The sequence below is a fragment of the Falco biarmicus genome, chromosome 19 (genome assembly GCF_023638135.1).
Source record: "Falco biarmicus isolate bFalBia1 chromosome 19, bFalBia1.pri, whole genome shotgun sequence".
NCBI lineage: Eukaryota > Metazoa > Chordata > Aves > Falconiformes > Falconidae > Falco > Falco biarmicus.
The window spans coordinates 4,640,816-4,661,829 of NC_079306.1; the positions used below are offsets into that span (position 1 = coordinate 4,640,816).

The 21,014-nt window shown below is 69.5% G+C and overlaps 2 protein-coding genes across 2 annotated transcripts; both read right to left on the bottom strand.

Annotated features, from left to right (window-relative positions):
• Positions 1–287: 287 nt before the first annotated feature.
• DENND4B (DENN domain containing 4B) lies at positions 288–8,289 on the bottom strand. Its single transcript, XM_056321810.1, is given in 26 exon segments — positions 288–942; positions 1,036–1,100; positions 1,185–1,350; positions 1,423–1,528; positions 1,619–1,852; positions 1,941–2,064; positions 2,613–2,788; positions 2,884–3,003; positions 3,078–3,380; positions 3,382–3,876; positions 3,961–4,089; positions 4,178–4,384; positions 4,503–4,626; positions 4,705–4,844; positions 4,922–5,067; positions 5,143–5,358; positions 5,436–5,536; positions 5,642–5,817; positions 5,909–6,053; positions 6,143–6,201; positions 6,284–6,350; positions 6,455–6,696; positions 6,780–6,949; positions 7,108–7,177; positions 7,271–7,523; positions 7,604–8,289. Coding segments are annotated over 26 exon segments (4,479 nt in total). The 5' UTR covers positions 7,903–8,289; the 3' UTR covers positions 288–796.
• A 3,107-nt stretch (positions 8,290–11,396) lies between these two features.
• CRTC2 (CREB regulated transcription coactivator 2) lies at positions 11,397–19,694 on the bottom strand (the record flags this gene model as incomplete). Its single annotated transcript, XM_056322616.1, has 13 exons — positions 11,397–12,271; positions 12,367–12,541; positions 12,688–12,912; positions 13,410–13,858; positions 14,418–14,662; positions 14,762–14,811; positions 15,008–15,087; positions 15,330–15,359; positions 15,589–15,692; positions 17,134–17,202; positions 18,813–18,872; positions 19,100–19,218; positions 19,572–19,694. Coding segments are annotated over 13 exons (1,938 nt in total), but the record flags the coding sequence as incomplete, so codon positions are not given.
• Positions 19,695–21,014: the final 1,320 nt, after the last annotated feature.

The following is a 21,014-nucleotide window of genomic DNA, read 5'->3' on the forward strand; positions in this document are numbered from 1 at the left end:
GCAAGGCCGCGCAGCCCCCGCCTCGGCCCCCCCTCCCAGCCCCCGGCAGGGCCCTGGCGCCTCGGAGGCCTCGCAGCAGCCCCCAGGCCTTTGCCAGGCCCCAAGATGGCTGCCGCCCCCCCCCCCCCCCCCCCCCCCGAGTCCTGCGCCCCCCCTGGGGGGGTGCCCCCCTCCCCCCCCAAGAAGGCGCCCGGGGAGGCGGCAGGGAAAATACTGCAGCAGCTTTTATTTACAGACCCCTGGGGCAGGGGGCTCCTATTGCACAGTGCGAGGGGGGGGGGGCGTCCCCCAAACCCCCCCACCCCCATAACCCCCCAACACCACCCCACCCCCAGGTGCAGGTATATGGGGGGCAGTGGTGGGGGATGGGGAGGGGGCGATACATAGAGCCCCCGCCCCCCCCCCCAGCTGTCCCGGCACTCACCCAGCTGCCAGCACAAGCAAGGAGGGGGTGCTGAGGTGGGGGGAGGGGGGGCAATAAATAAATAAAAATATATTAACACTGACATATAAAACCCTTTGTGAGCCAGGGGCGATGCAGGGGCTTCCCCCCACACACAATCCAGGAACTGGGGAGCAGAGGGGCTGGCCTGGGACCCCCCCCCACCCGAGCTGGGGAGCAGAGGGGGTGGGCTGGCCTGGGACCCCCCTCCCAAGCTGGGGAGCAGAGGGGCTGGCCTGGGACCCCCCCCTCCCGAGCTGGGGAGCAGAGGGGCTGGCCTGGGACCCCCCCTCCTGGACTGGGGAGCAGAGGGGCTGGCCTGGGACCCCCCTCCTGTTCCTGGGGGGGGCACCTCTAGCACTCGAGCGTGGCCCCGAAGCTCTTGCGGCAGTCGATGGCTTTGGAGCTGGGGGGCTGCGCCCGCCGCCGCCGCAGCTCCTCCTTCCCCAGGCTCCCAGCCAGCTTGTTGTAGGCCGACTTGTACTTCTTGTCAAAGGCAGCTGCGAGGAGGGGGGGACACAGACATACCAGCCATCAGCATTATAGGGGGGCCCCCAGACCCCCCCCCCAGCCGCTCCCCGAGTGCCCCGTACCGATGTCCATGTGGTCCCTGCCCAGCGCCGCCAGCGTGAGGAAGAGGATTTCCCGGTAGATGCTCCTGGGGAGGCAGAGCAGTGAGAGGGAGGGATGGGGGGGCTGGTGGAGGGGGTCGTGGGGGGGGGGGGGGGGGTCACAGCCCTACCTCTGCAGGTGCCGGGGTCCCCCGGGGGCTGCCAGTGTCTCGAGGAAGAGCGCGATGGCCTTGTGCACCTCGCTCAGCCCCACATGGCTCAGCACGGCCTCCAGGAAGGCCAGCGAGAAGGGGTGGCCGTGGGGCCGCCATGACCGCAGCCGCGTGGGGACGTTACCTGCGGGATGGGGAGGGGTCAGTGCCACCCCACCACTCCAGTCCCCCCCCTCCCCACCGCCCCCCGACTCACTGTGAAGCCTCCAGAGGATGTAAAGCGGGGGGCAGCTGTCAGGTTCGGGGGTCAGGACGTCCCAGAGCAGCCGCACGCGCACGCAGGGGGAGTCGGGGGGCTGCGCCTGTGGGACAGCCAGGTGGGTACCGGGTTAGCGACCCCCCCGCCCCACCCCGAGACCCCCCCACCCCACCCCAGAGCCCTCCTGCCTTACCTGTGGGGCCGGGGCGACGTGCTGGGAGCCCAGGAGGAGGCGGGGGAGGTTACTGGGCAGCCCCAGGCGCTGGAAGTACCAGACGAGGTTCCAGTAGATGATGGGGTGGCTGTCCACCAGCTCCGGCTGCGCCAGGAACTCCCCGCCTTCGTTCTCCACCAAACTTTCCAGCTCTTTCCGCAGCACCAAGGGGCTCAAGTAGGCGAAAGCCACCCGCTCCAACCGTCGCGGCACCTGCGGGAGAAGGGGGACACACTCACCCCCCAGTTGGGACGCCCCACCCTCACGCGGGGCCCCCCCTTCTCCATGCCTGGCACCGTACCGCCGCGTCGGGGCAGCCGTTGCAGAGCTCCGGCTCGGCCTCATCCAGCGCCAGGCAGTGGCGGCGGTCGCTGAGCACCGGTCCCTGCGCGGCCGGAGCAGGGAGGGAGCCATCCTCAGCGGTGCTGTGCAGCAAAGGGGGGGTTATGGAAATGGGGGGGGGGGGCACCAGGCAGGATGCAGGATGTTGGGGATCTCCCCAGAGGATGGAAGGGGGGGGGGTATGGTGGGTGAGGACACTGGGGTTCCCCCCAGAGGACGGGGGGCCCCTGTAGGCAGCGGGTGGGGGGTGGGGGGGTGAGGGACACTGGGGACACCAGGACAGATGCGGGAAATGGGCATTTTCCCCCAGAGGGTGGAAGGTAGGGGAACAGCGGTTGGCAGCAAGGAGGGACGTTGGGGACACCAGGGACACTGGAGAATATGTGGGACATTAGGTTTGTCCCCAGGGAGAGGACAGGGGACACCGGTGGGCAGCAAAGAGGGTAACTGGGGGCACTGGGGACACCTAGGGGGTGCAGGACACTGGGGTTTGTCCCCAGGGAGAAGACAGGGGACACTGGTGGGCAGTTGAAGAGGGGACCTGGGGGCACCAGGGAGGCTGGGGCACAGGAGGGTTGCTCGTGGGGGACACGGGGGGTGCGCAAGGTCCCAGCAGGCCAGGGGGTCCCACCTGGGGGGCAGCTGGAAGTCCTGGATCTCGATGCTGAGGAAGGGGACGAAGGAGCGGCCGCAGAAGGGGCAGGTGGTGTTGAGGTTGGAGTCGTCGGAGGTCCAGCCGGCCATCACCTCCTCGTCGTACACCAGCGCGCCACAGCCCTGGCACCGCGAGCAGCTGGACAGCAGGACCTGGCCGCCACCGGCACCACCGTCAGCCCCGGCGGCAGAAACCGGGGCGGTGGCCACAGCAGGATGGAGACCCCCACCCCCCCACCCAGACTCACCTCCACGGCAGGCGGCTCCTGCCCGGTGGCCCCATCGGCCAGTGGCTCGGACTTGGGGACGCCGGCGCTGCCCACCGAGGTGTCGGACAGGTCCAGCTCGCTGCCCAGCGAGACGGAGCTCTGGGGGGACAGGCGGCGTCAGCGGCACGGCCGGGCCCAGGGGCAACCGCCGTGGCCGCAGAGAAGCCGGGTACCTCGGAGGCGGTGGATTCGGGGCGCTCCCGTGGGCGCAGCAGGCTCTCGGCGGGGCCGCGGCGTGGCAGGGGCTCCCCATCCCGCTGCTCGGACCCCCGGCGCGGGCAGGCGGCGTCGGCGGCGTCGCGGGTTCCGGCGGGGAGCTCGGTGCTGGCGGCTGGCCGGAGCGGGGGCCGCTTGCCGGGGGACAGCAGCTGCTGCAGTTTGGCAGCCAGCCCCCGCCGCGGCGTGCCCCCCACCGGCCCCCCGCTGCCCACCGGCCCCTCGTCCGCCCGGTCGCTCTCGTCCGTGGCAAAGCTGATGTCCGACAGGCTCCCGTCGGCCGAGCCAGGGGGACCCCGCAGCCGGGGAGGCAGCGGGTCCGGAGCTACGGGAAGAGGGGGGGGGGCGGGTGGCTGGGGGCTCCCCCAGCCCTCCCCGGCCCCCCTCGCTGTGGGTGTTGCTGGGGAAGCTGAGGCTGCCGCTCTTCACCAGCCGGGGGGCCGGGGGGGCGTCCCGCAGGCTGCGCCCAGCCCAGGTGGTCTGTCGCTGCAGGCTGGGACGGGGCGCTGGGGGGGCTCGGCCACCTGCAGGAGGGAGGGAGGGGGCTGTCAGCAGGGTCACAGCGGCCTCCTTGCCCCCCCCCCCGCACCCCCCCATCCCCACCCACCTGGGGGGGGCGGCGGTGGCGGCGGCCCGGCGTTCCCGCTGCCGCAGGGGTTGCCGAAACTGGGCGGCCCCCAGCACCACGTTGCGGAGCTTGGCCCAGCGCAGGCGCCCGCTCTGGGTGCCCGCCGGCCACTTGCTCTCCAGCACCGCCTGCGACGGGGGGGGGGCACGACACGGTGAGGGGCCGGTGGGGACCCCCCTGACCCCCCGCCCCACACGTGTGCTCCCCGTCACCTTGTTGTAGTAGCCGTAGGTGATGGTGTTGGGCACGATGCCGGCGCGTTTCATCTCCAGCAGCACCCGCACCGACAGCACAGGCTCCCCGTACTGCCCGCAGAGCTGCATCAGGATGCGGTAGCAGACCTAGGGGGGGGCAGCCACCGTCAATCAGGGGTGGCCGGGGTCCCCCCACCCACCCTAGGCAGCCCCCCCTGCCCCAAACGCCACCTACCTCATCCGGGAGCACCACTTTGTGAGCTTCCATCTTGCGCAGGACCTCATAGGCCAGCTGGAGCGCCCGCAGCTTGGCGGGGGCGGCGCGGACGTGGGTGGGCAGGTAGAGGAACCAGAGCCCGTAGCAATGCCCCAGCAGGCACTTGGCCCACATGTCGGGCACCGACGAGTACTTCTGGGCCACGCGCTGGGCCACCTTCATCTCCTGGGGACGAGGGGAGGAAGAGGAGGGAGCTGGGGTGGGCAGCCGGCATCCCACGCCCCTCACCATCCCCCCCCCTGCTGAGGCCCGGCCAACTCGTCACAGCGTTGGCCTCGCTCACCTGCTTGGTCCTGCGCGGGGCTGGGCTGCTGGGGGCACTGCTCCTGGCCTGGCACAGCTGGGCCACCAGCGGGTCCCGGGGGGGCTCCAGCAGCTCAGGGCGGAGCGTGGGGAACCCATCGTAACTGGGGGGGATGAGTAGAGGCTGAGTTGGGGGGACCCGGGGAGCAGTGGGGCTGGGGGGGTGATGGGGGGTGTCTCACCGGTATCGTGCCGGCAGCTCGGTGCCATCAGGACCCGCCGGCTGCTCGGGGGGGGTGATGAAGACGGTGTGTTCGCCGCCCCGCGGGTCGTCCAGCTCCATCAGGGGGGTGTCCTCCGGCTTCTCCAGCTCTGCCTGCACCTGGGGAGGGGGCACAGGGTGTCACTGGGGGTGGGGGGGGACACACAGGGACGCGACGCGGAGCTGGTGGGACCCACCTTATCCACACAGGTGTCGAAAAACTCGAGGCAGGGGTCTCGGTCGCTGGCGAAGGAGCAGTCCTCGATGAACTGGGTGAAGAGCTGGGTGCGCAGCAGCTGCCCGTAGAACCGGTGGTACGCCCGCTCCCGCGACTTGAGGAACCCTGAGGGGACAGGGCAGGGGGGGTTCAATCCAGCCCAACCCCCCCAGCCCCCACCCCCATTTCCCCAGCACCCACCCTGCAGGGCGAAGAGGCTGCCGGCGTCGCGGCCGGCCGGGGCGGGCGCGGGGGCGATGGGGCGCAGGAAGGAGCGGTAGCCGCGCAGGGCGCAGGCCATGAAGCGCAGGAAAGCCGCTCGCGCCTCCAGCTCCAGCTGCGCCCGCCGGCCCCGCGCCGCCTCCGCATCGCTCAGCAGCAGCTCCAGCGACGCCTCCTCCCCCGGCCCGCTGTACACTGCGAAACAAAGGGGGGAGGGTTAGGGGTGGGGGGCGTAGGCGGCTCCGGGGTCCCCCCCCCGGACCCCCACTCACTCTCATCCAGCTGCTGGGAGAGGCTGTGCAGCGAGGCCAGCAGCACCTTGCAGGGCCGGCGCGGCAGGGAGCGGGGGGACAGCAGTTTGCGCTCCTCGCTCCTGCGGGGGGACAGAGGGACGAGGGGAGGGTGGCCCTGAACCCCCCCGCGTCCCTCTGGGCTGAAACCCCCCTCCCTACAGCCAAAACCTGGGGGGGTCACTCACTGGAAGATGGTGTTGGTGTCCAGGTCGACGAAGATGACGTCCCTGGGGGGCTCGTAGAGGTCGAAGTAGCTGGAGTGGATGCCTACAATGAAGGGCACGGGGGCACACAGCACGTCAGCCAGCGCCAGCGGGCACAGCGGGATGTAGGGGCACTGCCAGCGCAGGGGGAAGATCATCTGGGGACAGGACAAGGGCGGTCAGTGCCGCGGGCCAGGGGTCCCCAGCGCCGCGGCGCGTCCCCCGCGGCATCCCCTCCCCGGCACTCACCGCCACCAGGGCTTCGCCCACGCTGGTCAGGACGTCGGGGCGCAGGGAGTGGATGAGCAGCTTCTGCTCGGTCAGCACGGCCACCAGCAGTGCCACCGCGTTGTCAGGGCCGAGGTTCTGCAGCAGCGTCAGGAAGCTGGCGCCGCTGCGGGGGGAGGGACGTCACTCAGCTGCCCCACGTGCCCCCCATCCCGGAGCCGGACCCCCTACCCAGCACCCCACAGCCATCCCTACCTGAGCGGCAGCGGGGAGGACACGGGGCGGCACAGCAGCAGGTTGTCATATGGGGACATCTGGGGGGACAGGGGGACAGGGTGGGCTGCAGGGAGCCAGCACGGGGACGGCGAGGGGAGGGGGACACACACAATGACTCACCTGGACCAGGATGCGCGGCCGCTGCGGGGACGGGAAGGGGACGTTGTGCATGAAGTGCGAGATGTGCCTGCAGGCAGAGGGGCCCGTCGGCGGGGGGGAGGCAACGGGGGCCACCCCCTTGTCCCCCGTGTCCCCCCACACACACAAAAGTCCCCCCCGCCCGGCGCTCACGTCTCAAGGGGCAGCACGTGGGGCCCCGAGATGGAGTAGCGGTAGATAAACATGAGGAACTTGCGGAAGACATCGAAGAAGGGCCAGTGGGAGAGGACGCAGATGCTCTTGCGGGTCTGCAGCGAGCGGCCGGCCACGGGCCGTCGGTCCACCACGCTCAGCAGCCCCAGGCGCAGGCTCTGCTTCTCCGACAGCCGCTCCCGGGGGAACGCCTCGTGGAACTGGATGGCCGCCCCGTACACCTGCGTGGGACGGGCCATCAGATCAGGATCGATCCCCCAACCCCAGCCCCCTCCCCTCCGCCGGCCCCAGGCCCCCGTCCTGCCTTGTCGCCCGAGGCACCGGTCAGCACGAAGGTGGAGAAGACGGGCAGCGGGTACTTGGTGTCGGCCGGCCAGCTCTCGATAGTGGCCCCCATGGGCAAGCAGAAGACGGGCACAGATTCGGGCAGGGGGAAGGACTCGCTGTCCTGCTCGGGATAACGCCCCAGCAGGCCTGGACGGACGGACAGACAGAGGGATGAGCCTCACCTTGTCACCTCCCCCTGCCAGCAGAGGACAGGGAGGGAGGGAGCGGCTGGGTGGGCACCCAGCAGCCTGCCAAGTGACCCCACGGTGGGTTGGCCCCCCCATAATCACCACGGGAGACCCTACCGGCTTCGTAGACCAGCGTGTTGGCCTTGGCCATGGCAATCTTGTAGCACAGGAACAGGGCAGGGCCCCACTGGAAGGAGAGGGGGGGGGGGGGGTCAGCGTGGGCCAGACGGCAGCGGGGGCATCCCAGCAGCAGCCAGAGTGGGGGAAGTTTGGCACCCACCATGCTGGTGTTGAGGTTCTTGTCCACCCGGCAGAAGGTGTGCGGGGTGCTCTCGCCCTTGCTGGGCATGACGAGGCAGATGTCGGTGACCCCCAGCGTGTTGTGGCCGTGGGGCTCGGCCGCCCGCCGGTACGTCAGGAAGGTGCGTTGGTGTCCCGGCCCCCCCGAATTGAGGTTGGCTGAACGGCTGTAGGGCGTCGTGTCCAGGATCTTATAGCCCGGCTTCGGGCGGTCCTTGCCCTCGTAGTGCACCCTGGGTGGAGAGGAGGGGGTGAGGGGGACCCCCAGGGAGCTCATGCGCGTCCCCCCACAGCCCCGGTCCCCAGGACTCACCCCAGCTCGATGAGGGGGGGCTTGTCGCGACCCCGCTTGTAGCATATGAACATCTGGGGGTTGTTGAGCAGCCCGGCGTTGAGGTCGACGGGGTGGCCGGAGGTGGTGGTCTCGATGCAGGTGAAGCCGTGGGGCACCTCCTCGCCCTGCGAGCGGATGATGACGGCCACGTCGGTGATGGGCTCGCTGGGGCGCGCCGGGCGGTGCTGCTGGCTCTCCTCCTCCAGTGGCCGCGACGTGTCGGTCAGGCCAGCCACCACGAAGTAGTCCACCAGCTGCGGGGGCTTCTCGTCCGACATGGCTCAGCATCTAGGGAGGGACACAGCAGGATGGGTGACACCCCAACCCTGCCCCACAGCCGGCCCCGGAGCCCCACAGAACAGGGAAAGCTCCTTCCCCCAGGCAGGCTGGCAGCGTGGGGTGCCCCACGGCGGAGCGGGCGGCTGTGGGGCACGGCGGAGCTGACGGGGCAAAAGCGCCAGAGACGGGAAGGGAGGAGGCTTCCGGTCACGCCGTGTGGCAAAGGGCGATGCAATGGGGACCCCCACAGCTTGGGGGGGGGGCAGCACCCCACCCCGAGCACAGCGGCTGCGGAAGGACACCCCTGGGGGCAGCACCCCTGAGACAGGACCCCCACCGCACAGCGCGGGGGGTGGCTGCGCCCCCCAAGCAGGCAACCAGGCCCCCTCCCCCCCCACGCACCCCCTCCCTCTCCCCAGCACCCCCAGCTTGCCCGGGCGCCGCAGGGGGGGGTCCGCGGAGGCCGCCGGAGCTGTGCGGAGCGGGCTGGAAAGGGGAAGGAAGCGGACGACAAGGCCACAAACACCCACGTCACACCCCCACGGCCGTCACCCCCTCCACGGGGCACCGGGGCGCAACACCAGCTCTGCCCCAGCCACACCGGGGCTGCGGGGGGGGAAGGGAACCAGTCCCAACCCCAGACACAGACCCCCCGCAGGGTCACGGCGGTGGCCCCATAACCCCAGAAGCCCCCTGAGCCGGGGGGGATGCGCTCCGCAGGAGCCATGCCAGCATCTCCCGTGTCGGAAGAGACAGGCCCACAGCGGCGGCTGGAGCGTGACCCCATCCCCCCCGGGACCCCCAGCCTGGAGCCCCGGGACCCCGGCCCCACAGGTGACCACCAAAGGGTATTTTTAGCCCAGCACCACGTGACGATGGCCAAGCCGCGGAGATGTAGCCCCGGCTCCCAGTTTAGCTTCCTGCCACACGCCTCAGGTGGGGAGAAACCAGGGGCAGGGGGGGGTCCCCAAAGCTGCCCCGTGCCCCCCCCCGACACCTCCCTTCTCTCAAAGGTCCTCCCAGCCGGGCCCCCACAGTGGGGCACCCCACTGGGAGCCAGCAGGACACGGCGGCGGCCTGGCTGACGGACCCGCCCGGTGACCCCCAGCGTGGGCAGCCCCACAGCGGGGTCCCGTGGGGGAGGCAGGACTTGACCCCCAGCTGTGCTGAGAGCAGGAACCGGCCCCACTGCGGGGCTGCCCATGGGGAAGCGGTGACTGCGGGTGGGCAGCAATCCGTGCCCCCGCCCCACTCCTTGGGCAGGCTATGGGGCGAGCCTGCCCCATGGCAGCGCCCCAAAGGCAGGGGAGCGCCGGAGGTCCCCAGGCAGCAGCACGTCGCCAGCAGCCCCTGCCCCATGGTGCCTGGGGACCCTGGCCTGCCACGTGCCCCCTGCCCCATGGCTCGCTGCACCCCACGGGCCCGGCAGGGCTCCAGCACCCCCCCACCCTCCATCTCAGGCTGGAAACCTGGGTAGGGGGGCAGCAAATGTCAGCCTGGCCACAGAGCCCCCCCCAGCCCCTACAGGCGGCCCTATACACTTCACAGCCAGCCCTACACACACCCCCAGCCAGCCCTCAATACCCCACAGCTGGCTCTACACACCCTGTATACATTCCTGGCCCCACAGGCCCTACAGGCGGCCCCACAGCCAGCCCAGGCCCTATAGCCAATCTCACAGGCCCTATAGCCGCCCCACAGGCCCTATACCCAGCCCAGGCCCTACAGCCAAGTCCACAGACCCTACAGCTGGTCCCACAGGCCCTATAGCTGCCCCACAGGCCCTACAGCCAACTCCACAGGCCCTATAGGCAGCCCCACAGGCCCTACAGCCAGCCCAGGCCCTATAGACAATCTCACAGGCCCTACAGCCAGCCCCACAGGCCTTATACTTGGCCCTGGCCCTATAGCCAAGTCCACAGACCCTACAGTCGGCCCCACAGGCCCTATAGCCGCCCCACAGGCCCTATAGGCAGCCCAGGCCCTATACTCAGCCGCGCAGGCCCTACAGGCGGCCCAAGCCCTATAGCCAACCCCACAGAACCTACAGCCAACCCCACAGGCCGAATAGCTGGCCCCACAGACCCTATAGCCAGCCCCACAGGCCCTACAGGCGGCCCAGGCCCTACACGCGGCCCCACAGGCCCAGGGCCAGTCCCACAGGCCCTACACCCGGCCCCACACCCGGCCCCACAGGCCCTATAGGCGGCCCGGGCCCTATAGCCGGCCCCACAGGCCCTACAGCCGGCCCAGGCCCTGCAGCCGGCCCCCCCGGCCGCACAGCCGGCCCCACGGGCCCTGCAGCCAGGCAGCCCCCCCGGGCCCCCCCGGCCGCCCCCGCCGGTACCTGCGGGCCGGGCCGGGCCGGGCCGCGCCGCTGGGCTCCGCTGGGCCGCTACCGCCCGCCCGGCCCCGCCGCCGCCCACAGCGGCCCCTGGCGGCCCGGGGGGCTCCCGGCACACGGGGGGCGCCCCCACCCCCGCGGGGTCCCCGGGGCACGCAGGGAGCCCCCAGCACCCCACAGGCTGCCAGGACCCGCCAGGACCCCCCCAGCACCCCCAGAAGCTGCTAGGACCCTCCAGGACCCCTCCAGACCCCCCCCCAACACCCCCAGAAGCTGTCAGGACCCTCCAGGACCCATCCAGACCCCCCTCCAGAACGCCCAGAAGCTGCCAGGACCCCTCCAGACACCCCCAGCACCCCCAGAAGCTGCCAGAACTCTCCAGGACCACTGCAGGACACCTCCAGACCCCCCCAGCACCCCCAGAAGCTGCCAGGACCTGCCAGGACGCCTCAGCAACCCCAGAAGCTGTCAGGACCTGCCAGCACCCCTTCAGACCCCCCTCCAGCACGCCCAGAAGCTGCCAGGACCCCTCCAGACTCCCCCAGCGCCCCCAGAAGCTGTCAGGACCCGCCAGGACCCCTCCAGCACCCCAGAAGCTGCCAGGACCCCTCCAGACTCCCCCAGCTACAGCAAAAGCTGTCAGGACCCGCCAGGACCCCTCCAACACCCCCAGAAGCTGCCGGGACCCTCCAGGACCCCTCCAGACCCCCCCAAGCACCCCCAGAAGCTGCCAGGACCCCTTCAGACCCCCCACCAGCACCCTCAGAAGCTGTTAGGACCACCCCAGCACCCCCCAAAGCTACCAGGATACCCCCAGGACCCCCCAGCACCTCTAGAAACTACTAGGAGCTCCCCCAGCATCCCCCTGGGACCCCCAAGAACCTCAAGGCACCCCCCTAAGCTCCCCGCAGCTGCCATGCCCCCCCCCAGCACACCCAGGAACTACGGGGACCCCTTGCCCCCCCCATAAGGGACCCCAGACCTAAAGATCTGGCAAGTGGGGGTGGGGCTGGAGCCACTGAACCCCCTCTCTGCACCCCCAAACCTCCCCAGGGAGGCTCAGAGCACCACCCCCCAGCCTCCCCCATTGTGTGTTGTCTGTCCTGTGTCGCCCCCCGCCCCCAAAATCAGCCACACACCATCACAGAGGGCATTTAATTAACATATAATATATTTTAAAAAATAATAATAATAATAAATCACTCTGGCTCCCTCCCGGGTTTGGGGGGAACGCGGGTCCTGGGGCCCCAGGTCCCCCCACCCGCAGACGGGACCCCCACGCTCCCCTCGGGGTGTAAGGGGGGGGGGGGGGGGCAAAGTTACAAGTGCTTTCTACATGTCCCGCAGGGTCCCCGGCAGCTGGGTAAGGGGCGGGGGGTTGGGGGTACATATGGGGCGCAGCTTGGGGTGGGGGAGCGGGATTTCTCCTTAAACATGATGATTAGCCAGAAAAAAATAAAATAAAAACAGAAGCGGCCCCCCCTACACCCCCCTCCCCGGGGGTCTCTACCTACGGGGTTATGTACAGCCGCCCCCGGGGGGCTGGGAGCCCCCTCTCCGCCGGGGTTTGGGGGTGCCATGGGGCTGGAGAGTGCCTGGCTTGTGCCCCCCCCCCCCAAAATTCACACCGGCTCCGGTGTCCCCCAGCCCCGTTCTCCGGGGAGGGAGCCAGCGGCGGCCCCATTTGTCCGGAAAAAAAGTGAAAAAGGGGAGTGAAAGGCAGGGGTGGGGGTGGGGGTGGGAATTGGGGAGGGGGCGGTGGTGACCGGGGGTCCGCAGGCCGGGCCGGGGGGGGCTGGTGGAGCCCCTGGCCCCTCACTGGAGGCGGTCGGTGCGGAAGGAGTCCTCCACGGCCGGGTCGGTGAGGAGGGCGTAGGGGTCGCTCAGCATGTTCAGTCCGTCCAGGGTGAGGGGCTCGATCTTCAGATCCTCCTCCAGCCCCAGCGCCGCCGCGTCCACCTCGAAGCCGGGGACACCGGCCAGCGCCGTCGCGATCTCCTTCGAGATGCCGGGGGGAGAATCCCCTATTTGGGGGAGGGGGGGATAACAGGGGGTTCAGCACCCCTAGGTGACATCCCGCCCGCCGGGGGGGTCTCCGTCGGCACCCGGTGCCACCCACCTGTGAGGATGATGTTGGGGATGGGGCCGTGGCGGCTGCAGTTGCTCAGGTTTTGCCGGTTGAGGACGTGGGGGTCGTAGGCTCCCTCGGCCGGGGGGTAGCTCAGGGACCCCAGCTCCTCGGGGAAACCGCTGCTGTTACCGGTGGGGCTCTCCCCCATCCCGAACTGCTCGAACTGTGGGGAGAGGCGGGTTAGGGGGGGAATACCGGGGGTGCCCCCCCTCCGAGCTGTGTGCCCCCCATCCCCGAGCACTCACGCTGCCCAAGCCGAAGTCGCTCAGGGGCTGTCCCAGCGGCGGGGGCTGCGGCAGGGGGGTGTTAGGCTGGTACTGGGGGCCGTACGGGCGCTGGGCGGCCCCGCTGGGCAACGGGGGTGGGGGTCGCGCCGGCGGGGCGGCGGGCAACGCCGGCTGCGGGGGGGGACGGCACGGCTTGGTGCAGGGCTTTCTGGCTCGGCTGGGACTGCAGCAGCAAGCCGGGCTGGCTGTAGGAGTACGGTGGGAGCCGCTGGTCGGCCGGCAGCTTGCTGGTGTCCAGGGGCACCCCCTGCGGAGAGAGCGGAAAGAGGGGGGGGGGGTCAGCCTGCACCCACCCGGCACCCACCAGGATCCGGCCCCTCTGCTCAGCTCCCCTGGATGGGGACCACCTCTGCCAGCCCCACCCGGTGCGTCCCCCCGCACCGGCAGCGGGTTGGGGAGCCCACGGTGATGCGGGGAGAGCCGGAATTCCAGCCCAGCCGGCAGCACCCGGTGCTGAGCCCTCGCACCCAGCACCCACAGCGGGCTGGGCAGCCCCCCCCGGAGCAAGACCCCGGGGTGGGGGAGCCCTGGCTGGGATGCGCCACATCCCGTGTCCTCTGTGCGTGTGTGTCCCCCCTCCCCTCAATTCCCAACCACGCAGCGGTCCCTCCTGGTGGGTGGGGGGGTCCAGGGGCTTCCCTGGCGCGTGGCTGAGGATGAGGATGGAGACACGAGAGCAGCGGAGGGAGGAGATGGAGGCGAGCGCGCGGCGCGGGGCCGGCGCGGGCGATGGACCATGCATACCTGGGTGATGGAGGACAATGTGGGTGACATTGTTGGTGAGAACTGTTTGGGGTGCTGCCTTCTGGAGTCGCCACCCATTGGGAGGGTGAGGGGGCTGAGCGGGACCCTTCGGCGGGGCGAGGTGGTTATGGACGCCTGCACCATGGGGGCGTAGGACGAGCCGCTCAAGCCGGAGGGCAGGCTGGGGTTGCTGGGGGAGGACTGCATGGGCTGGCTGCGGGGGGACGTGGGGAGCGAGGGATTGCTGAGCGAGGAGGAGAGGGAGGAGGGCAGGGACTGGTTGGAGAGCGAGGAAGGGATGGAGGAACTGCTCTGGGAGGACTGGAGCGAGGGGTTGCTGAGGGAGGACTGGAGCGAGGGGCTTCGCAGGGAGGCCTGGAGGTTGGGATTGCTAAGCGAGGACTGCAGGGACGGGTTACTCAGGGAGCTCTGCATAGGTGAGGTAAGTCCTGTGGGGACAAAAAAGAAGAGACACCACCGTTACCCCACGGAATCGCCCCGCGCCCCAGGCTCTCCTCCCCGGGCCGGGCCAGGCTGGGGCTCCCCGTCTGCCCCGGGTGGGATGGAAGGTGACGGAGGCGACCAAAACGATGGAGACAAGACAGAAACACACACACAACCCCGTGAACGGGAACGGGAACGGCGGCGGCACAGGATGCTCCGGCTCGGCAAGCGGAGGGTGCCGGGGCAGGAGCAGGGCAGGCGGCCGCGGCCGCCCCCCCACACCCCCCCAGGACCCCCCGGTGCTGTCAGACCCCGCAGCGCTCCCCACCCTGCTCCCAGGCTGCAGCATCTCCATCCCAGGCCGGGACCACCCGGAGAGGCCGAGCGCTGCCGCAGCCGGCTCCGGGGTGCGGTGGATCCCGTCTCCCCCGGCCCCACCGAGCAGCTCCCCACCATGGGGGTCTCTCTCCCGGCTCCCCACGCCGGTCCTCTGCGTCTCGGCGGCTCCAGCCACCCCAGGACATCTGCTCCGGCACCTCCCGGCGGGACGGGGCCAGCCCTCACCTGGCGAGTCGTAGCCCGTCCCCAGTGCCATGCTGCCGCTGATGCCCAGGTGCGTCATGGTGTTGGCCAGGTTGCTGGTGCTGTTGCCCCCGCTCAGGCTGGGGTAGGTGGTCTCGTCCGGGTCGAGAGGGGTGGGCAGCGGGGAGGGGAAGTGCAGGTTGGTGAGGTCAGGAAGGGAGCCCCCCGTGTTGAGGGCCGAGGGGATGAGGGGGACGTTGGCAGGCTGATCCGGGGATGGAAATATGCTGGAGGAAAGAGAGAGACGTGTCCCGTGTGGGGATGCTGCTGCCTCCTGCGGTGACCCCCTCCCCAGCAGCCCCCCCCCAGCCCAGCCCAGGACTTACTGGATCCCAGGGACTTCACAGGAGCGCGGCCGGGCCGAGGATGACGAGAGCTGCGAAATCAAAGAGAAGAGCGCGGTGAAGCCGGGGTGCTGAGCCTGCACCCCCCCAGCCCTGGGCCGGCCGCGGTTTGAGGGCAGGAAGGGGGCAGAGCCACCCCGGTGTCGCACCACCCGGCAGGCAGGATGCGAGCAGCGTGGGCAGGGGGCTGCAGGGGCGACTTCCTCGCCGTCCTGCCTCGGCACCCACCTTCTTGGTGTCCCAGGGCTTCAGCGCGTGTTTGTTGTCATCGAAGGTCTCTTCGATGGGAGGCACTTGGAAAAGAAACACTGGCGAGGGGGGGAGTGAGGGTCAGCGCCACGAGAGCAGCACAGCCCACCTGCGTTCACCCGCCGGGGGGCACTGACCCGTCACGAGTGGGGCATTACAGACCCCCTGCCACAGAGGGGTCCCCAGGCACTGGCCCCCCACATCCCACCCACCGCCCCGACGCTTTGTAGGCAGCAAGGTGGGGAGATGGGGGTCTGTGCCGGGCTCGGTGTCGCGCTGCCGGGGGTGGGTAGTTGCTCACCTTTGCTGTCCGTGTCCCCGTCCAGAAAACCTGCAAGACAGCAGGTGACAGTCAGCGGCAGCACAGGGGGACACGGGGGACATCAATCAGCACCGTGGAGAGACGGGGGTACCACTGCGTGACCCCGCTACGGAGGGACGCGGCTCCACACGGCCCCCCCAAGGGTCCGCAAGGGGTGAAAGGGGTGCGGGGGTCCCCACGCAGCCGGGTGCAGGTGGGGACGGCAGGGTCCCGCTGGGGAAAGCGGGGGGACACTCACCGCTCCGGCGGCCGGGTGGTGGGGCGCCCTGCGAGGGGCCCAGGTACGCGTCCTGGGGGTTGGGGTTCATCACGCTCGTGTGAAGCGCCGAGTCGGAATTTGTTCTAATTGGGAATGGAAAGGTGATGGTCAGACGGGGCCGGGCTCAGCCCCCGGCCCCCGCACCCCTGCAGCAGCCCCCACGGCCGGCACCGGGATGCTGGGCAAGCGCAGGGCCAGGGCAGCGGGTGGAAAACGGGAAGAGCAGGGTGAGAACAGGGAGCACGGTGGGGCTTCGCTGGAGGAACAACCGGCTCCTTCACAGCCCTCCCTGCCCAACGCTCGCCGTGCCCGGGACGAACCCTGGGGCAGACGCCAAGGGGTCCTGGGGGTCCTCGTCCCCCTCTGCCAGCCCCACCCTCCCCTCCCCAGGTGATGCTCCAGTGGGGTCCCTTGCCCTGCGCTTCCAGACACGCTGGGGCTTGCTCCGGCCCTGCCACCGCAGCGATGGCCCCGGAGCCCTCGCCACCCCTGGCACGGGGAAGACGGGCACCCCTGGGACCCTTTCTTTCCCCCGGGGGCCCTGGAGGGGCTGGGGGCAGCGTACCCAGGGATATTACACCCATTGTGTTTCCAATTAGTTGGTTTGAAGCGGGTGAGCGTGGGGAGGGGCTGGGAAAAGGCCGCTCGAGCTAATGACGCGTCCTGGGAGCGCACAAGGGGGATATTGTTCAGCTGCGGCGCAGCTGGGAGGCAGGAAGCCCCCCCCCCCCCCAACCCCCCCGGCCCATGGGACGCAGCCCCCTCCCGCACGGGGCCCAGCCGGGGAGCGATGGGCGCCTGCCCATGGCACGGCCAGGGCCCCGCTGCCAGCACCAAGCCCCGTGCCCACACAGCACAAGGGAGGCAGAGCGGGGGCTGCCATGAGCCCCCCGCGCTGGGCATCCCTGCGGCATCAGCAACGCGCCCACCCTGAGCCCTGCTGGCCCTGCCGGGACCCCACTGTGCCCCAGCCTGGGGAACGTGACACCCCAACGCCACAGCTCTCCGTGCGTCCTCCGCAGCATCTCCCTTCTCAAACCCCACGGGGACCCCACGGCTCTGCCACCTCACCGGGCTCCAGAGAGGGGGCCCGATCCCCCAGGGCTGCGCCAGCTCCTGCTCCTTGTGCTGCGCCGGCGCGACACCAAGCAGCCACAGCAGCGGGCAGAGCTGGCTCCTCGTCCCTGGAGCTAGCGCCGAGCCAGGGCAGCCCTCGGGGACACCCTGCCCTGCACCTGAGAGCCCCCTGCCCCCCAGAGCAGCTCCTCAGGGAGCTGGGAGCCGCTGCAGAACCATGCAGCCTGCGGAGGTGCGAGGGCTGCACCCGCCGCAGGGCACACAGGGCCACCTCCACCCTGCGGGTCCTCCTCTTTCAGCGGCCAGGGCAGCCTGCAGACCCCTTTCCCTTTTCCTGGGGGGCTGGAGTTGCTACAAGCAGGGCTGTGCCCACCCTGGGGGTCCTGGGGAAGGGCTGGAGACCGGGAGAGAGAGAGAAAAGAGAATTAAAAAAAAAAAATCATTCACCTGTTGAGAGCCGACGGCAGCCTAAACAAATGTCCTTTCTCCATAGGAAAGTTACCCCAGGGCATGGTCCTTTGTAAGGAGAAACAGCAGGGTTACTTGGGGGGCAAGGGAGGGGGCGCAGGGGGGCACTGCCCCTGCGGGGGGGAGGCCAAGGGCAGCAGGAGGAGGCAGGCAGCTTGCCTGGGCAAGCCGGAGCATCTCTGCCGGTCCCGGTGGGCACCGGGTCGGGGGCGATCCCTGCCATCCTCACCCTATCCCCTGCCTTAGCCCCCTGCCTGCAGCCCAGACACCGCGGCTCGGCCTCGGGGAGCCAAAACCACAGCGGCTGGCCCGGCTTGGGCAAATCACAGCCAAGAGTCGATGCCACCATGGCTTAGGCGTGCTGGGGCAACACCAGAGGGTCTCCGTGCCCCAGGGCAGGGGGCCCGCAAGCCAGAGACCACCCTCCCCCTCCAGCAGTGCCCAGGGAAGCGTCACGGAGCACGAGCCAAGTGAAGGCAGCTGTCTGGAAGAAGGATGAAGGTCCCCCCCGAGCCTGGGGTGGGGAATTTGCAGCAGGATTCGCAGCGAGATGCTCCTGGGGACATCTCCCCGGAGCCCCAGGTCCTGCGAGGAGGGTGGCTGTGCTCGCTGCGAGTGACAAGGAAGATCTGACTCGACCTCTTCTTTCAGAAGGGGAAAAAAGCCAGGGCCTTGCCCCAGGAGGTCGAGGAGGATGGCAGAGAGGGCACCCGCCGGCTGGGCCTGGGCACAGCAGGGTGGGGGAAGATGTGGCGGGGGGCAAGGCCGTGCTCCTCACGCTCTGGACTGACCGGTGCCCAGGCTCATGGCAGGGGACAAAGTGAAAGACACAACACCAACATCCAGCAGAGCCCCGGCGTCGCCTGGCACAACCCAGGGCTGCCACCCCACCCCTGCCACCACCAGTGTCCCCGCTGGGCTGGGGAGAGGGGACACACGCGGCCCCTCAAGCTCCCAGCGTGCCAGGACAGCAGTGGAGCCGTGCCGGGCACCGAGGTGTGGACACGGCAGGAGCATCGGCAGCAAGTCTCCCTGGGAGAACGGTGCTGGGACCAGGGAAGGAGAGCTGTGCTGAGCACAGTGCTTCGGAGCCAGGGCAGCCTTCAACAGAAAGCCCAGGCGCCCTGAGCAACGCTGAGCCCAGCACCCTCGCTAAGCCCAGCACCCTCGGGCTCAGCCAGCCCCGGCCTCGCCTGCCCCCGGGGCCAAGGGCCGGAGCACGCAGGGGCTCAGCCGCCCGGTGATTCACCCCGGGCAGGATCCCTCTTCCCACTGCCGCAGCAGGTGCCTGCCGCCCCGCGTGCCGGAGCCGGCTCTTTTGGGCACGATGAAATCCTTCCTCCTTAAAAATCCCCCCTCGCTGCAGGACAGTGCGGGCAGCACCCGACACCAGAGAGGTGGGAGACCTGGCAGCCCCACTCCCAGCATCTCAGCGTTTCTCTCTGCCCCCCTAGGTCTGGAAGCTGTGTAAATCCTCCCGGGAGGGCTGCCCGTTGCGAGGGACCCTCCGGCACCGGGCTCCTGCCAGCCTGCTTGATTCCAAACCACCTGGAGCAAGCCCCGGGCTCCAGCGACCCCGCAGACACCGGGAGGCAACGGGCTGGAAACCGGCACCCGGAAAACAAGTGGCGGGAGCCAAGAAAACGTGGGGTCTTTACCTCCTCCAGCTAGGCTCAGGCGGAGGCGACAGGTAGGTCGGTCCGTAGGGAGAACTGTCGATGTGAGAGGCAAGTTAAGGGCCAAACAGGGAGCGAGGGGCTGAGCAACGGGCACGCAGGCACCCAACTGCCACACCGCAGGCAGGCCAGCGCAGCACGCGTCGCTAATGCTCACTCATCCCAAAGGGACGAGCAGCAGGGGCGCTGGGATCGGGGCAGGAGCCCCAGTGGGGGGAGAAAAGGCTGCCTGCCCCCACCGCCGGGTAAGGGGGAGCAGGATAAAGGATATTTGTCGGACGTATCGGCGAAGGGGGGACATCATGCGACGCGGGTCCCGCTGGACTCGCTCCACCAGGCCATGGTGCCGGGTGCTGCGCGTGGAGTCCAGCGGCGAGTGCAAAGGGCCCTGCGGGGGGGAGACAAGGGGGTTAGCCCACCGCCTGGGTAACCACCGCAGACCCTGGCTGCGAGGGCAGGGGTCTCAGGATCAGCCCCCCTTGACCACCCTGTCGCTGGCAGCGCTGCCAGCGGGATGGAGCTGGGGCCAGGCAAAGGGATTAGAGGAGAACATCCCCTTGTCCCATCTGTCCCCAACAGCAGCCCACACCGGCGCTCTTCACCCTCCTCCCCGATGCCCACCCCACGTGCGGACGCAGCTCCTGATCCCCCTCCCCAAGGCACTGGGGGCAGCAGCCGCTGTGCCGGAGGGGGAAGCCCCCCCAGACACCCACCCCACCCGGCAGAGTGGGCGCTGCTCACCTGGAAGTCAGAGACACCGCTGCCAATCTGGTTGACGTTGGGCAGTGAGCCGCTGTAGTAAGGTCCCCGGCTGTGGGCCAGCCTCAGCTTCTGTGCCTGCAGCTGGGCCGGGGGAGGGAAGGCAGGTCAGGGGGGGGCAGCAGACACCCCCGGGGTGCTGGTGGGCCTCCCAGCTGCCCTGTTACACCCAAGAGTTGCCATCCCAGAGGGTCATCCCCACGCTCTCCCTGCTGCACCTGAGCCCCAAGCTTGCCCCGCACATGCCATGGAGCCACCGGGGCATCCCACGGGAGGCGGCAGCCCCCAAGCGAGGCATGTCCGACCCTCAGGAACCTCCCGTGGCCTCAGGAACCACACAGGAGCAGGCCGGGAGGGTTCGAGGTGCCCGGTACATCTCTGCTTCAAAGCCACCAAGTGCAGAGGAGGCCCCACAAGGGACTTTCCACCCTCCGTGGGTGCTCCAGTGCAGGAAGGATGCTGAGCCCCCGCTGGGTTTAGCAGCTCAGCACGGGGAAAGCCGCGTCTCTCCCACAGGCTGCAGCACCCCCAGCCCCCCTCCCATCCACAGCCCCTGTGCCCACCCGAGAGGGCTCTGGGCTCCCCAGGCACTGGCAGCCGGTGGGTCAGCCTGTCCCCCTCCATCTGCAGGTGCTGGGTTTTCCAGCAAGCACCACATCCACACCAAAGACAAGCCAGGGGCTGTCAGCGACACCAGTGCTGGAGCCCAAAAACCAGGAGAGATCACAACCGGGGCTCCGGGAGGGCGAGCGGGACAGCCCGCTTGGCTCGGCGCGACAGCCCGCCGGCTCCCGGCGCTGCTCAAGGCCGAGGGAAAGAGTCATGGCAAACCACAGGCGGGAGATAACCGGGTCTGGGCACCCACCCGCCACGCTCGGCAGTGGAGGAAAAGCCAACAGCAAAGGAGAGCCAGGGTCCTGGGGTAGCACCAGCACCAGGCCGACCCCAAAAGCCCCCTCCTGCCCTGGCCCCACAGGCAGGAGCCTGCCCACAGCCCAGCCGGGCAGGGGTTTGACCCGTCATGAGCAGCACAGACTTCCTCATCCTGGCAGCAGCAGGAAGACGCTCCGCTGCCCGCATCCCGGTGAAGGGCACGGCCTCCATCACCCCCTCCGGCACACCGGGGTGTCCCATTCCCTCCCTCCAGCATCTCAGCGGGGAAGGAAGGTTTCCCCGATCCCAACCCACAGAGCCAAGGCCAAGCACATACAAATTCACACCTTCCCGTTGGGCCCGGGGGTGTCCCGAGCAGCCCCATGCACCAACCAGCGCCAGCACTCGTTGGTCCTGGACAAACCCCAGGGAAGGAGAAGATGAAGCAGAATAAGCAGCTCAGAAATGGGCTGCAGCCGGGAAACCTGCGACAGCAAATTCCCAAGCTTAAGACCAGCAAAATCCAGATCCAGGGAAAAAAAAAAAAAAACC